The sequence below is a fragment of the Coregonus lavaretus genome (assembly GCF_964263955.1).
Source record: "Coregonus lavaretus genome assembly, chromosome: 9".
Taxonomy (NCBI): Eukaryota; Metazoa; Chordata; class Actinopteri; order Salmoniformes; family Salmonidae; genus Coregonus; species Coregonus lavaretus.
Genome location: NC_139996.1, coordinates 2,297,849 through 2,315,132, shown reverse-complemented (window position 1 = coordinate 2,315,132; position 17,284 = coordinate 2,297,849). Strand labels below are relative to the sequence as shown.

The following is a 17,284-nucleotide window of genomic DNA, read 5'->3' as shown; positions in this document are numbered from 1 at the left end:
AGCAGACCTGTTTTCAGTGTGGTCTTCCCGTCCATCTTCTGCCGTAGCTACTTGGAGATGGTTTCTCCATTCTTCTTCCTTGACTTCTGCTTTGATTGGCACAGGCAAAGGAGCCTTCTTTGCCTGTGCCGTGTATGCTGGATGCAGAAATGAAACAATCAGCAATGAAAAACAAATCACTCTTATTCAACACAAAACAGTTTGTCAGGTGTATTTGACAGATGCTTTTAAACATCTGTCAAATACAGATGTAGGATATGATATCCTATGCCTCAACTCCAAATGAATAGAAAATACAGGCACAGAATGAAATTATTCCTAGTTATATGTACATATCTACCTCATTAACTCGTATCCCTGCACATCGACTCGGTACTGGTACCCCATGTATATAGCCAACTTATCGTTCGTTACTTATTGTGTATTTATTATTACGTGTTTTACTTTTCTCTGTTTTATTTATCACTGCATTGTTGGGAAACATTTCACTTTTACACCCGTTGTTTACGAAGCATGTGACGAATACAAATGTATTTGACATTATTTGTGTAAATTAGACCTTTCCAATTAATTTATGACTGATGAAATCTCAACACGAATACAAACATACAAACTTTTTTGGTAACTATCACTTTAACTTAGGAACAACATTGGAATCAACCACACGGATCGACATAGTTTATTAAACTCACATTTGCTGTAGCTAGATGGTTGCACAATAACAAACGCCAACGGTAGGGGGCAAGGGCCGACAGCCAGGGGTTAAGGGCCGACAGATGTAACGCACGTTCTTCAAATTACATAAAAAAATACATTACCAGTGCAATATAGACTCGACGCACGAGTTCAAAATATTTGTTGAGCTCCTTGTTCTTCGTTTTTATCCCTATATTGTTATTTATTTTTGCTCATTTGTACCCCAGTATCTCTATTTGCACATCATCTCTTGCACATCTATCATTCCAGTGTTAATACTAATTGTAATTATTTTGCACTATAGCCTATTTTATTGCCTTACCTCCATAACTTGCTAAATTTGCACACTGTATATTATATGTATTTCTGTTGTATTTTTGACTTTGTTTTGTTTTACCCCATATGTAACTCTGTGTTTGTTTTTATCGCACTGCTATGCTTTATCTTGGCCAGGTCGCAGTTGTAAATGAGAACTTGTTCTCAACTGGTTTACCTGGTTAAATAAAGGTTAAATAAAAATTATTATTTTTTTGCAATTTCCATGCATTCGCCACACGTGTTTTGTAACTTCTCTGCGAGTTACAGCTTCTGCCCAGTAGGCGGCAGTGTTGTATAAATGACTTTTATTTTGAAGTTCCGCACTGTCCCAGAAGTAGTTGGGTGGAACTTCCGGTGGTCCAGTCGACGCTGATTGGTTGAATTTGAATAACGTTTTGTCCGCGAGGTGAGTGGAGGGAACGTTCGAACTTGGAACTGGAGGAGAAGGAAACCGAGTTGAAAGAAAATCAAACGATAACAATTCACAATGATACGACCTACGTGAGTATAAATGTTGCGATTGCAATAAAAATGATTTATTATAAAGTTATTTGAAAATAACCAATATCTTTAGCCCGCTAGTTTCGTAATCTAACCTCGTCAAGTTGTCGAGTTAACGTTATGTAGCTAACGTTAGCCAACCAGGTCAGCTAAGGCAAAAATTGGCTAGTCGCTAACGTTAGCTAGCTTGCTAACTTGGCTACCTGTTGTTGGTTTTTTCCATTTGATTGCTTAGGAAGTGCAAAACCCCTCGTAGACCTGCTCCAAAGAAGCCATCCAGCAACCAGAAAGATCCCGTTGGTGTAAGTAAACGACAGAACATTCCTTACTAACTAGTCAGCACATTTTGAACATTTTATCTGTCACTGAGTTGATGCCTCTGATAGGTTTCATGATTTCCTCAATTCTCTTGCATGGCAAGAATGACCTAACTAAATCCATTTGCAAACATACAGCCTATTAAAATTAGTTATTGAAGTTCTATGATATATCTAGAACAGAGCCACCTTTATGTATTGAATGTCTGGAGACAGGTGGGTTGGGGATCTGCCAGGGCTTCTCCTGTAGAACACCTCACTGATCGAGCTTCGTCATCACATTGTAATTGTGTCCATGGAATTATAATTAATCAAATTAGCTAATTGGCTAGCTATATGATCCAGCCACCTTAAGCCAATGAAAACCATGTCTGTAAGTGTTGAATAAAGTGCATCCCAAATGGCAACCAATTTCCTACATAGTGCACTCCATTTGACCAGAGCCCTATGCTCCCTGGTCAAAAGTAGTGCACTATATAGGGAATATGGTGCTATTTGGGTCTCAGGCTTAATTCACTACTAGAGAAAGGGTTGGGGACCTCAGGCCACTCATACAGGACAACTCTGATGAGGTTCATCACATTGTAATTGTTTTAGTTATTGTATTGTTTTGGTGCTGTCTCTCAGGTGTACTGTCGTGTGAGACCTCTCGGAGTGGAGGATGAGGAGTGTTGTATCGAAGTGATCAGCAACACCACCATCCAGTTACATGCTCCTGATGGACTCAAAGCCAACAGGAATGGAGAGTTCAAGGAGGTATGTGTCTGGCTGTGAAACCTCTGTGTGACATGTATTTGTGAAATCTTAGCTATTTCCTCTGCTGCTGCTGAAGACCAAAAAAAAAACAGTGAAAAGCATGAGTTGACACACACCCCAAAAATGTTGGAGTGCTGATTAACCCTTTACACTCGTACCCATATACTGGTTGTAAGTGGCAGATTTGGGCACTGATAAACGCTTAAATTGGAATGCAGTGGCTGTACAGTAACATGCTATACATGACGACAGAGCTCTGGCTCTGCGCTTCACAGCGCTGTCACTTTAATAATGTTTACATACTACTTTACTCATCTCATATGTATATAGTGTATTCTATTTTACTGTATTTTAGTCAATGCCACTCCGACATTGCGCATCCTAATATTTATATATTTCTTAATTCCATTCTTTTACTTTCAGATTTGTGAATTGTTAGATACTACTGCACTGTTGGAGCTAGAAACACAAGCATTTCGCTACACTCGCAATAACTTCTGCTAAATATGTGTATGTGACCAATAAGATTTGATTTGTATGGGTTTTGTCTGACAGCCGTCCCATCCCTCCCGCTAATGTGGCAACTTTTGCTAATGTTTTGTTGTCTGAGTGAGGGAAATGCTGTAAATTTAAGAAGCCTCTGTGTATTTTGAAAGATGAGACGTTGAGGAATATAATAAATACTGCTTTGATGTCATACAAGCGAGCCACACACCCGCCCGCAGCACATGCACCTGAATGCACTCATGACTCCTTTCTATGGACACCAAAATTATGATCGGTGTCCCTGAATTGCCTTGTGAAAGACTAACACTGGAAGATCATATTTTATAATTTATCTAGTCATATTGGTAATATAACATGCTTTCAAATGATGCCCACCTGACCCAGATTGCGATTTTATAACGGACTGTTTTTGGATTGCGTAAACAACAACAGTAATTTTGTGACGATGGAGATGCAGGGCTGCGTTCCAAACTAAACTACAAGTGTGCTTGTTATGGTTCCTCAACGGCACAGCTAGGAGAGCTAAGTTGAAGACTCTTCTTTCAGTCATAAAAGTGCATTGAAATGGCCTCCCGAGTGGCGCAGTGGTCTAAGGCACTGCATCGCAGTGTTAGCTGTGCCACTAGAGATCCTGGTTCGAATCCAGGCTCTGTCGTAGCCGGCCGAGACCGGGAGACCCATGGGGCGGCGCACAATTGGCCCAGCGTCGTCCGGGGTAGGGGAGGGAATGGCCGGCAGGGATGCAGCTCAGTTGGTTTGCAACGCCAGGGTTGTGTGTTCGATTCCCACGGCGGGCCAGTATGAAAAAAAAAACGAAAAAAGTATGTATTCACTAACTGTAAGTCGCTCTGGATAAGCGCGTCTGCTAAATGACTAAAATGTAAATGACTTAGGAACTGTGCACACTTTGGAGAGGTGTGTCCACTTGGAGACCAGTTAGTCCTCTCACTCAAACCCTTGTTATTTATTTGTCTTATGTTGCACCTACCCCACATTTTACAGGAATATTCTGATCATGTTACTGAATGTATCCAGAGTATTTTCAGATTTCGTTATCAACAAATGTGGCGTAAAGTACAGTAAATGTAAAATCAACAGTGTAATGTTTGGATTCAGTCTTGTGTCAGCTGAACTGCTTGAATAATTTTAAAAATAATTCTAACATGTATTGACTCGGTGTGTATACTAATGTAAATGAGATTTCAGTATTTTAATAAATAAATTTGCAACATTTTCTCAAAACATGTTTTCACTTTGTAATTATGGGGTGTTGTGTGTAGATGGGTGAGGGGGAAAAACGATTTTAGTCCAGTTTGATTTCAGGCTGGAACACAACAAAATGTGGAATAAGTCAAGGGGTATGAATACTTTCAAAGACACTGTACCCTCTTTTTCATGTGTCATTGAAGCTGAACAAGGTGCTGGATGTGCATTAGGATCAGACGGAAGGGTTTATTGCCCAACTCTCTTAACAGCCAACGGTTAACACCCACTTTGCTTTGACAGACGCAGTACTCCTTCCAGAAGGTGCTTGGTATAAAGACGTCCCAGATGGAATTGTTTCAGGATATTGCCAAGCCGCTCGTTGATGACCTCATTCACAGTAAAAATGGTAAGGTAAACCGGTTGATCCCCTTTCATCTGCCATTCTATTGCCAACAGCTGGTCATCTGTGCTCAATAAAACCGAGGGTGCATTCAACAGTGTGCCCGTGTCCATCTCTCTTTCATGACTTGATGTGTACCCTGTATTGGTACGTTACTGGATGTGTACTGCATACATCGGTTCTAGACGGGGGTTGGTTGTTTAGCAACAAAACCTACGCATGCTCAACTATGGGGCAAACAGACGGGGTTGGCTGAGATTGTTGACAACATGGAAACTATATTTCCTCTCCAATGTTTAGAGAAAACAAATACATTTACACAATGAGCACATGTTGTCTCAATACATTGTTATAGTTGTTGGTTAGCTAGAACGCTAATTTGAGCCATATTAGCATAGACGTGACATCAGTCAAAACACCTCAAAACAAGACATGGTATCAATAACAAGATACAACGAGATGAAACGAGCCACCTACGATTCCCCACATGCTTGTTGTCATTGTTGCTAGCTATCTGACCGTTTGAGAATCATAACGCAACACAGCCTTCTGCCCCATTTGAAGCGCATCGTTTTTGTGACTTTGTCAGCTAACCGGTTTATACACTTGGAACTAACAGGACCAACCAGGGAGGGGCTACCAGAACCTGTCCAATAAATAAAGCTTGTTTTAATTTTCAGTTGCAAAATGTTTTGCTACAGTGTGCACTAATGTATGTAGGACCCTGGAATGTCTTGCCATCCCGTGTTGAATGCCTGTTAATTAGGATGTCTATCTCTCCCCTTCTCCAGGTCTGCTGTTTACCTATGGGGTGACGGGCAGTGGGAAGACCTTCACTATGACTGGGTCTCCAGGACAGGGAGGACTCTTGCCCCGTTCCCTGGACATGATCTTCAACAGCATCGGGCCCTACCAGGCCAAACGATTCGTAAGAAAAATAAGCAACTATTGTTTCTTGGATGCTTTCATCTTCGAAGCTGGTCTAAAGTCAAGCTGAGTCCATAATAACGTCCCATCTGTTATAAAAGGTCCTACTTGAGACTTGGTTAGAGAAATCTCCAAGCTTGGATCCATAGTGCCAGTCTGTCCCATTCCATATCTAATTCCGCTGTGATGCGCAGGTGTTGAAGACAGATGATAAGAATGGTATGGAGGTCCAGAACCAGGTGGATGCTCTGTTGGAGCGCCAGAAGAGAGAGAACCAACCAACCACTGTCCCTAAAACACCCTCCAGGTGAGTTTTTATAACGAGGGCGCCTGAAACTCAAGTCTGTTTGTCTTTATGTGAATGATCCGCAAACATCATTTCCCCTGTATTTATTTAGGGGCCTATAAAATTGGCAATGTGGACAGAATCACGGAATCCAGACATTAAGACAGAATTTAACAATATTCAAAAAATGTATTGAAAATTTTTTAATTTGCCCAAGTTTATCATAGGACATGAACAGAATCCATCAGTGATTCGTATTTCCTGCAACTTTCAACTATGTAGCCGTTAGCGATGATGCTAATGAAAAGGATTCTGGTAGATGGAAAGGCTTTTTCAAAAACACGTGTGATTTTGCAAATGAAAACCAGAAAAAACAGGGGGAAGTGGAATCAGGCAAAAAATAAAACTGATTTTATAGGAATCGCAATAAAATCATATAGAATCGCAATACATACATATCGTATCGGCACCTAAGTATGGTGATAATATCGGATCATGAGGTCCTAAGTGCATCAAATGGCCACCCGCCAAATGTGGGTAGGTTTAGGGATTGGCTGGTAAGAATGTCTTTTTCACCAGCCACGTTGGCGGGTGGTCAATTTGCAGGGCTCTACAGTGCGAGCATTGCATTTGTGAATAAAAATAGTCAGGTCAAGTATGTGTGAGATACAATTTCTAGGGGAAAAATTCTGAAGTAGTTGTTTTCAAAGTATTTCTACTGTTTTGTTTCATTGATGCTAATCGCACAAAGAAATATGAATCACACCTCGCGCAGCAACAATTTTGCACACTGAGTGAGACGCTGATAGATTCATTTTTGGAGGCGCTGTGCACAGGCATAAAAGTTAATCTAATTTACTTGAACGTCAACAAAGTGAGACTTTGTCCTCGTTACTTGGCTATTTACATTGTTTTGTTCACAAACTCAATGTTAGTTTGAATCTGCTGCTTCAACTGACAGCGAAGAGACGCTGTAGATGCCTTCTACCACCAGTCACGTCCCAAATCACACAGAGACACGTGACATGACCTCGAGTGGCCCCGTTACCATGACCTCGAGTGGCCCCGTTACCATGTTAATCTCGCGCCCTTAAAGGGCCAGCTGAACATTTTGTCTCGATTATTTTGGTTAAAAGACTCGGGTCACAAAAAATTTAATGAAATTGAGTAGTATACCACATTGCGTAAGAGATAATTAATGAGGGGCTATACGTTCTATGGAAAATAATGAACGACGTGGAAGGTGTTTTCCCCAACACGCTAGTGGAGAGGAACTGACCTTCCATGGAGTTGCATTATTTTCCTGAGAACGCATAGAGCCCCAAGCTGATTATCCCTTTTATACCTTGTGTAGTGACTTCCTTACCAATTGAACATAGTCACTGCCCAAGCCTGAAGCGGGGTTGTTTCGGACGCATTCGAAGTTCCCAAAAGCCAAACGGCAAAAACATTCAATGAGATCCGGGGATATGGTGCAACAAAAAATGATTTATTTTTCTTATCTAACAAAACATATTCTCCAATCAACTTAAAGCATAGATTACTTGACATAAATACATAATATGGCCTGTTTGTATGCATCTATTATCAAAAGACTACAGCTCCTGTGTCTAGGTAGGACCCCCCCCCCTAAGACTTACCACAGTACAATGAATGGCCAGCAGGGGGAGCCAAAAACTAAGGTACACTAATAATAAAGGATTATATCTCAATCAGGTCAATATAAATCATAACGGGACGTACCTAATATTTAATCACATATTTCATAAATATATACACCTACATGGAGCTCTATGTTCTGTTTTATACAAATATGTCTAAATTGGCTCTAACACCATGGCTATAATTTAACAAGTTTGCTGCTAGAAATGTGTACATTCGCAGGTAGAAATGTTCAACATCCACTGAAAAGGGCTAGCAAATTTACTAGACCACAAGAGGAGTGGCCGTGGTAACCAAACAGACTTGCTAGTTTAGCTAACCAAACCATCAGTCCTAGCTTGCTATTATGAAAATAGAATTCAGCAATGCCAAATATGTTTTCAATTCGACTTTTGCTTTCAAAAGCAGCTCAAACAGAACGAAAGCCATTGAATTCTACCCTGCCGATATACTGTGCATTATAGGGAAATAATGCACGATCTAGAATGCCCTTCAAGCCAATCAGAAACAAGTATTCAACAATGCCATTGATATAATTCAGAACTTTAGTTTGTGGGTCAGAACAGTTGAACAGAAAAAATGATGGTTCTGTTCAGAATAGTACGATTGGAAATGTAATTTTGGTTCCAACCCTTGGTTTCAGGCAGAGGCTGGACCCAGAGTTTGCAGACATGATCAACCCAGAGGAGGCGTGCAGGGTGGACGAGGTGGACGAGGACAGTAGCTACAGTGTGTTTGTCTCCTACATCGAGATATACAACAACTATATCTATGATCTCCTGGAGGAAGCCCCCTACGACCCCATCAAACCCAAGTAAGATAGTTACAGCAGATATATGGGAATGAATGTTTCGGTCAGTCTGTAGATATGGCAAGCCTAACTAGTGAAATGATGGATTAAAATCCTCCCCTAGCATTTTTAATATTTCTCAGCAGACTAGGTTATTTCCTAAAATACAGGGCATTCGGGAAAAATTGTTCAGACCCCTTCACTTTCTCCACATTTTGTTACGTTACGGCCTTATTCTAAAATGGCTACAATTATTTTTTCTCATCAATCTACACACAATACACCATAATGACAAAGCAAAAACACGTTTTTAGAAATATTTGCAAATTTAAACGGAAATATCACATTTACATAAGTATTCAGACTCTTTACTCAGTACTTTGTTGAAGCACCTTTGGCAGCGATTACAGCCTTGAGTCTTCTTGGGTATGACGCTACAAGCTTGGCACACCCGTATTTGGGGAGTTTCTCCCATTCTTCTCTGCAGATCCTCTCAAGCTCTGTCAGGTTGGATGGGGAGTGTCGCTGCATAGCTATTTTCAGGTCTCTCCAGAGATGTTAGATCGGGTTCAAGTCCGGGCTCTGGCTGGGCCACTCAAGGACATTCAGAGACTTGTCCCGAAGCCACTCCTGCGTTGTCTTGGCTGTGTGCTTAGGGTCATTGTCCTGTTGGATGGTGAACCTTTGACCCAGTCTGAGGTCCTGAGCACTCTGGAGCAGGTTTTCATCAAGGATCTCTCTGTACTTTGCCCCATTCATCTTTCCCTCGATCCTGACTAGTCTCCCAGTCCCTGCCGCTGAAAAACATCCCCACAGCATGATGCTACCACCACCATGCTTCACCGTAGGGATGGTGTCAGGTTTCCTCCAGACATGACGCTTGGCATTCAGGCCCAAGAGTTCTTGTTTCTCATGGTCTGAGAGTCCTTTAGGTGCCCTTTGGCAAACTCCATGCGGGCTGTCCTGTGCCTTTTACTGAGGAGTGGCTTGGGAAGGTTCTCCCATCTCCACAGAGGAACTCTGGAGCTCTGTCAGAGTGACCATTGTGTTCTTGGTCACCTCCCTGACCAAGGCCCTTCTCCCCCGATTGCTCAGTTTGGCCGGGCGGCCAGCTCTAGGAAGAGTTGGTGGTTCCAAACTTATTCCATTTAAGAATGATGGAGGCCACTGTGTTCTTGGGGACCTTCAATGCTGCAGAAATGTTTTTGTACCCTTCCCCAGATCTGTTCCTCGACACAATCCTGTTTTGGAGCTCTATAGACAATTCCTTCGACCTCATGGCTTGGTTTTTGCTCTGACATGCACTGTCAACTGTTGGACCTTATATAGACAGGTGTGTGCCTTTCCAAATCATGTCCAATCAATTGAATTTACCACAGGCGGACTCCAATTAAGTTGTAGAAACATCTCAAGGATAATCAATGGAAACAGGATGCACCTGAGCTCAATTTTGAGTCTCATAGCAAAGGGTCTGAATACTTATGTAAATATGGTATTTCTGTTTTTTATGTTTAATACATTTGCAAACATTTCTAAAAACGTGTTTTTACTTTGTCATTATGGGGTATTTTGTCTAGATTGAGGGGGAAAAAATAATTTAATCCATTTTAGAATAAGGCTGTAACGTAACAAAATGTGGAAAAAGTCAAGGGGTCTGAATACTTTTTGAATGCACTGTATGGTCCTCATACTAGAGATCTCTGAACAGAGTTGATAGTCAGATGTCAAAATGAAACTCAGAAATGTCTCTTTTACATAAGTATTCACACCCCTGAGTCAGTACTTTGTAGAAGCACCTTTGGTAGTGATTACAGCTGTGAGTCTTGCTGGGTAAGTCTTTAAGAGCTTTCCACTCCTGGATTGTGCAACATTTGCCAATTATTCTTTAAATTATTGAAGCTCTGTCAAATTGGTTGATCATTGCTAGAAAACCATTTTCAGGTCTTGGCATACATTTTCAAGTAGATTTTAAGTCAAAACTGTAACTCGGCCACTCAGGAACATTCAGTCTTCTTGGTGAACAACTCCAGTGTAGATTTAGCCTTGTATTAGGTTATTGTCCTGCTGAAAGGTAATTAATCTCCCAGTGTCTGGTGGAAAGCAGACTGAACCAGGTTTTCCTCTAGGATTTTGCCTGTGCTTAGCTCCATAATGTTTATTTTTTTTATCCTGAAAAACTCCCCAGTCCTTAACCATTACAAGCATACCCATAACATGATGGAGTCACCACTATGCTTGAAAATATGGAGAGTGGTACTCGGTAATGTGTTGTATTGGATTTGCCCCAAACATGTATTCAGGACAAAAAGTGAATTGCTTTGCCACGTTTTTTGCAGTAGTACTTTAGTGCCTTGTTGCAAACAGGATGCATGTTTTGGATTACTTTTATTCTGTACAGGCTTCCAACTTTTCACTCTGTCAATTAGGTTAGTATTGTGGAGTAACTATGTTGTTGATCCATCCTCAGTTTTCTCACAGCTATTCAACTCTGTAACTGTTTTCAAGTCACCATTGGCCTCATGGTGAAATCCCTGAGCGGTTTCCTTCCTCTCCGGCAACTGAGTTAGGAAGGATGCCTGTATCTTTGTAGTGACTGGGTGTATTGATACACCATCCAAAGTGTAATTAATAACTTCACCATACTCAAAGGGATATTCAAGGTCTGCATTTTTTAATCTACAAATAGGTGTCCCTATTTGCGAGGCATTGGAAAACCTTCCTGGTCTTTGTGGTTGAATCTGTGTTTGAAATTCACTGCTCGACTGAGGGACCTTTTCAGATAATTGTATATGTGGTGTACAGAGATGAGGTAGTCATTCAGAAATAATGTTAAACACTATTGCAAACAGAGTGAGTCCATGCAATTTATTATGTGACGTGTTAATCACATTCTTACTCCTGAATTTATTTAGGCTTACCATAAAGTGGTTGAATACTTATTGACTTAAGAAGTTTCAGCTTTTAATTTTTAATTTATTTGTCAAAATTTCACTTTGACATTATGGGGTGTTGTGTGTAGGCCAGTGACCATTTTAAATTCAGGCTGTAACAACAATGTGTAAAAAGTCAAGGGGTGTGAATCCCTTCTGAAGGCACTTTATACAGTGAATCCCTTCTGAAGGCCCTTTATACAGTGAATCCCTTCTGAATGAACTTTATACAGTGAATCCCTTCTGAAGGAACTTTATACAGTGAATCCCTTCTGAAGGCCCTTTATACAGTGAATCCCTTCTGAAGGAACTTTATACAGTGAATCCCTTCTGAAGGCCCTTTATACAGTGAATCCCTTCTGAATGAACTTTATACAGTGAATCCCTTCTGAAGGCCCTTTATACAGTGAATCCCTTCTGAAGGAACTTTATACAGTGAATCCCTTCTGAAGGCCCTTTATACAGTGAATCCCTTCTGAAGGAACTTTATACAGTGAATCCCTTCTGAAGGCCCTTTATACAGTGAATCCCTTCTGAAGGAACTTTATACAGTGAATCCCTTCTGAAGGCCCTTTATACAGTGAATCCCTTCTGAATGAACTTTATACAGTGAATCCCTTCTGAAGGCCCTTTATACAGTGAATCCCTTCTGAAGGAACTTTATACAGTGAATCCCTTCTGAAGGCCCTTTATACAGTGAATCCCTTCTGAATGAACTTTATACAGTGAATCCCTTCTGAAGGAACTTTATACAGTGAATCCCTTCTGAAGGCACTTTATACAGTGAATCCCTTCTGAAGGAACTTTATACAGTGAATCCCTTCTGAAGGAACTTTATACAGTGAATCCCTTCTGAAGGCCCTTTATACAGTGAATCCCTTCTGAAGGCACTTTATACAGTGAATCCCTTCTGAAGGCACTTTATACAGTGAATCCCTTCTGAAGGCCCTTTATACAGTGAATCCCTTCTGAAGGAACTTTATACAGTGAATCCCTTCTGAAGGCACTTTATACAGTGAATCCCTTCTGAAGGAACTTTATACAGTGAATCCCTTCTGAAGGAACTTTATACAGTGAATCCCTTCTGAAGGAACTTTATACAGTGAATCCCTTCTGAAGGCACTTTATACAGTGAGTCCCTTCTGAAGGCCCTTTATACAGTGAATCCCTTCTGAAGGAACTTTATACAGTGAATCCCTTCTGAAGGCACTTTATACAGTGAATCCCTTCTGAAGGCACTTTATACAGTGAATCCCTTCTGAAGGCCCTTTATACAGTGAATCCCTTCTGAAGGCCCTTTATACAGTGAATCCCTTCTGAAGGCCCTTTATACAGTGAATCCCTTCTGAAGGCACTTTATACAGTGAATCCCTTCTGAAGGCCCTTTATACAGTGAATCCCTTCTGAAGGCCCTTTATACAGTGAATCCCTTCTGAAGGCCCTTTATACAGTGAATCCCTTCTGAAGGAACTTTATACAGTGAATCCCTTCTGAAGGCACTTTATACAGTGAATCCCTTCTGAAGGCACTTTATACAGTGAATCCCTTCTGAAGGCACTTTATACAGTGAATCCCTTCTGAAGGCACTTTATACAGTGAATCCCTTCTGAAGGCACTTTATACAGTGAATCCCTTCTGAAGGCACTTTATACAGTGAATCCCTTCTGAAGGCCCTTTATACAGTGAATCCCTTCTGAAGGAACTTTATACAGTGAATCCCTTCTGAAGGAACTTTATACAGTGAATCCCTTCTGAAGGAACTTTATACAGTGAATCCCTTCTGAAGGCCCTTTATACAGTGAATCCCTTCTGAAGGAACTTTATACAGTGAATCCCTTCTGAAGGCCCTTTATACAGTGAATCCCTTCTGAAGGCCCTTTATACAGTGAATCCCTTCTGAAGGAACTTTATACAGTGAATCCCTTCTGAAGGCCCTTTATACAGTGAATCCCTTCTGAAGGCACTTTATACAGTGAATCCCTTCTGAAGGCACTTTATACAGTGTTGAAAGTTTTCAAGAGCACAGTGTAAAAATATCGAACTACCCATACTGCCTAGAGCTGGCCGTTCGACCAAACTACGCAACCGGGCAAGGACCTTGGTTTGGCAGGTGACTAAGAACCGTGACCATTCTGACATAACTACAGTGTTCCTTGGCTGAGATGGGAGAACCTGCCAGAAGGACAACAGTCTCTTCAGCACTTCACCAATCTGGGCTTTATGGGAGAGAGGCCAGACGGAAGCCACTCCTGAGAAAAAATTGGAAAGTCATTGAGTGGCCCAGCCAAAGCACAGACTTGAATCTCAATACTTATGCAAATTAGATTTCTGTTTTTCATTTATTTTTTAACATGTTTTCACTTTGTCATTATGGGGTACTGTGTGTAGAAGGGTGAGGGAAAACTATTATTTCATCCACTTGGAATTCAGGCGATAGAACAACAAAATGTGGAATAAGTCAAGTGGTATAAATACTTTCTGAAGGCACTATATGGTATAGTAGTTATCTCCTGGTCCTACTGGCTACTGTATGGTATAGTTTCCTATTAGAGTAGTAGTTATCTCCTGGTCCTACTGGCTACTGTATGGTATAGTTTCCTATTAGAGTAGTAGTTATCTCCTGGTCCTACTGGCTACTGTATGGTATAGTAGTTATCTCCTGGTCCTACTGGCTACTGTATGGTATAGTTTCCCATTAGAGTAGTAGTTATCTCCTGGTCCTACTGGCTACTGTATGGTATAGTTTCCTATTAGAGTAGTAGTTATCTCCTGGTCCTACTGGCTACTGTATGGTATAGTTTCCTATTAGAGTAGTAGTTATCTCCTGGTCCTACTGGCTACTGTATGGTATAGTTTCCTATTAGAGTAGTAGTTATCTCCTGGTCCTACTGGCTACTGTATGGTATAGTTTCCTATTAGAGTAGTAGTTATCTCCTGGTCCTACTGGCTACTGTATGGTATAGTTTCCTATTAGAGTAGTAGTTATCTCCTGGTCCTACTGGCTACTGTATGGTATAGTTTCCTATTAGAGTAGTAGTTATCTCCTGGTCCTACTGGCTACTGTATGGTATAGTTTCCTATTAGAGTAGTAGTTATCTCCTGGTCCTACTGGCTACTGTATGGTATAGTTTCCCATTAGAGTAGTAGTTATCTCCTGGTCCTACTGGCTACTGTATGGTATAGTTTCCCATTAGAGTAGTAGTTATCTCCTGGTCCTACTGGCTACTGTATGGTATAGTTTCTTATTAGAGTAGTAGTTATCTCCTGGTCCTACTGGCTACTGTATGGTATAGTTTCCTATTAGAGAAGTAGTTATCTCCTGGTCCTACTGGTTACTGTATGGTATAGTTTCCTATTAGAGTAGTAGTTATCTCCTGGTCCAACTGGCTACTGTATGGTATAGTTTCCTATTAGAGTAGTAGTTATCTCCTGGTCCTACTGGCTACTGTATGGTATAGTTTCCTATTGGAGTAGTAGTTATCTCCTGGTCCTACTGGCTACTGTATGGTATAGTTTCCCATTGGAGTAGTAGTTATCTCCTGGTCCTACTGGCTACTGTATGGTATAGTTTCCTATTGGAGTAGTAGTTATCTCCTGGTCCTACTGGCTACTGTATGGTATAGTAGTTATCTCCTGGTCCTACTGGCTACTGTATGGTATAGTTTCCCATTAGAGTAGTAGTTATCTCCTGGTCCTACTGGCTACTGTATGGTATAGTTTCCTATTAGAGTAGTAGTTATCTCCTGGTCCTACTGGCTACTGTATGGTATAGTAGTTATCTCCTGGTCCTACTGGCCACTGTATGGTATAGTAGTTATCTCCTGGTCCTACTGGCTACTGTATGGTATAGTAGTTATCTCCTGGTCCTACTGGCTACTGTATGGTATAGTTTCCTATTAGAGTAGTAGTTATCTCCTGGTCCTACTGGCTACTGTATGGTATAGTTTCCTATTAGAGTAGTAGTTATCTCCTGGTCCTACTGGCTACTGTATGGTATAGTAGTTATCTCCTGGTCCTACTGGCTACTGTATGGTATAGTTTCCCATTAGAGTAGTAGTTATCTCCTGGTCCTACTGGCTACTGTATGGTATAGTTTCCTATTAGAGTAGTAGTTATCTCCTGGTCCTACTGGCTACTGTATGGTATAGTTTCCTATTAGAGTAGTAGTTATCTCCTGGTCCTACTGGCTACTGTATGGTATAGTTTCCTATTAGAGTAGTAGTTATCTCCTGGTCCTACTGGCTACTGTATGGTATAGTTTCCTATTAGAGTAGTAGTTATCTCCTGGTCCTACTGGCTACTGTATGGTATAGTTTCCTATTAGAGTAGTAGTTATCTCCTGGTCCTACTGGCTACTGTATGGTATAGTTTCCTATTAGAGTAGTAGTTATCTCCTGGTCCTACTGGCTACTGTATGGTATAGTTTCCTATTAGAGTAGTAGTTATCTCCTGGTCCTACTGGCTACTGTATGGTATAGTTTCCCATTAGAGTAGTAGTTATCTCCTGGTCCTACTGGCTACTGTATGGTATAGTTTCCCATTAGAGTAGTAGTTATCTCCTGGTCCTACTGGCTACTGTATGGTATAGTTTCTTATTAGAGTAGTAGTTATCTCCTGGTCCTACTGGCTACTGTATGGTATAGTTTCCTATTAGAGAAGTAGTTATCTCCTGGTCCTACTGGTTACTGTATGGTATAGTTTCCTATTAGAGTAGTAGTTATCTCCTGGTCCAACTGGCTACTGTATGGTATAGTTTCCTATTAGAGTAGTAGTTATCTCCTGGTCCTACTGGCTACTGTATGGTATAGTTTCCTATTGGAGTAGTAGTTATCTCCTGGTCCTACTGGCTACTGTATGGTATAGTTTCCCATTGGAGTAGTAGTTATCTCCTGGTCCTACTGGCTACTGTATGGTATAGTTTCCTATTGGAGTAGTAGTTATCTCCTGGTCCTACTGGCTACTGTATGGTATAGTAGTTATCTCCTGGTCCTACTGGCTACTGTATGGTATAGTTTCCCATTAGAGTAGTAGTTATCTCCTGGTCCTACTGGCTACTGTATGGTATAGTTTCCTATTAGAGTAGTAGTTATCTCCTGGTCCTACTGGCTACTGTATGGTATAGTAGTTATCTCCTGGTCCTACTGGCCACTGTATGGTATAGTAGTTATCTCCTGGTCCTACTGGCTACTGTATGGTATAGTAGTTATCTCCTGGTCCTACTGGCTACTGTATGGTATAGTTTCCTATTAGAGTAGTAGTTATCTCCTGGTCCTACTGGCTACTGTATGGTATAGTAGTTATCTCCTGGTCCTACTGGCTACTGTATGGTATAGTTTCCTATTAGAGTAGTAGTTATCTCCTGGTCCTACTGGCTACTGTATGGTATAGTTTCCTATTAGAGTAGTAGTTAGCTCCTGGTCCCACTGGCTACTGTATGGTATAGTTTCCTATTAGAGTAGTAGTTATCTCCTGGTCCTACTGGCTACTGTATGGTATAGTTTCCCATTGGAGTAGTAGTTATCTCCTGGTCCTACTGGCTACTGTATGGTATAGTTTCCTATTGGAGTAGTAGTTATCTCCTGGTCCTACTGGCTACTGTATGGTATAGTTTCCTATTGGAGTAGTAGTTATCTCCTGGTCCTACTGGCTACTGTATGGTATAGTAGTTATCTCCTGGTCCTACTGGCTACTGTATGGTATAGTTTCCTATTAGAGAAGTAGTTATCTCCTGGTCCTACTGGTTACTGTATGGTATAGTTTCCTATTAGAGTAGTAGTTATCTCCTGGTCCTACTGGCTACTGTATGGTATAGTTTCCTATTAGAGTAGTAGTTATCTCCTGGTCCTACTGGCTACTGTATGGTATAGTTTCCTATTAGAGTAGTAGTTATCTCCTGGTCCTACTGGCTACTGTATGGTATAGTTTCCTATTAGAGTAGTAGTTATCTCCTGGTCCTACTGGCTACTGTATGGTATAGTTTCCTATTAG

The 17,284-nt window shown here is 41.0% G+C and overlaps 1 protein-coding gene across 1 annotated transcript in view; it reads left to right on the top strand.

Moving 5' to 3' along the window:
• The first annotated feature begins 1,460 nt into the window (after positions 1 to 1,460).
• LOC311134709 (kinesin-like protein KIF23) overlaps positions 1,461 to 17,284 on the top strand; it is a 64,956-nt gene continuing 49,132 nt past the window's right edge. Inside the window, exons 1-7 of the mRNA XM_084168478.1 lie at positions 1,461 to 1,515; positions 1,751 to 1,817; positions 2,460 to 2,588; positions 4,602 to 4,707; positions 5,493 to 5,629; positions 5,823 to 5,935; positions 8,220 to 8,390. Coding sequence (XP_084024604.1) covers positions 1,502 to 1,515; positions 1,751 to 1,817; positions 2,460 to 2,588; positions 4,602 to 4,707; positions 5,493 to 5,629; positions 5,823 to 5,935; positions 8,220 to 8,390 — 737 coding nt within the window. The 5' untranslated portion in view covers positions 1,461 to 1,501. The remainder of the gene's footprint in view (positions 1,516 to 1,750; positions 1,818 to 2,459; positions 2,589 to 4,601; positions 4,708 to 5,492; positions 5,630 to 5,822; positions 5,936 to 8,219; positions 8,391 to 17,284) is intronic.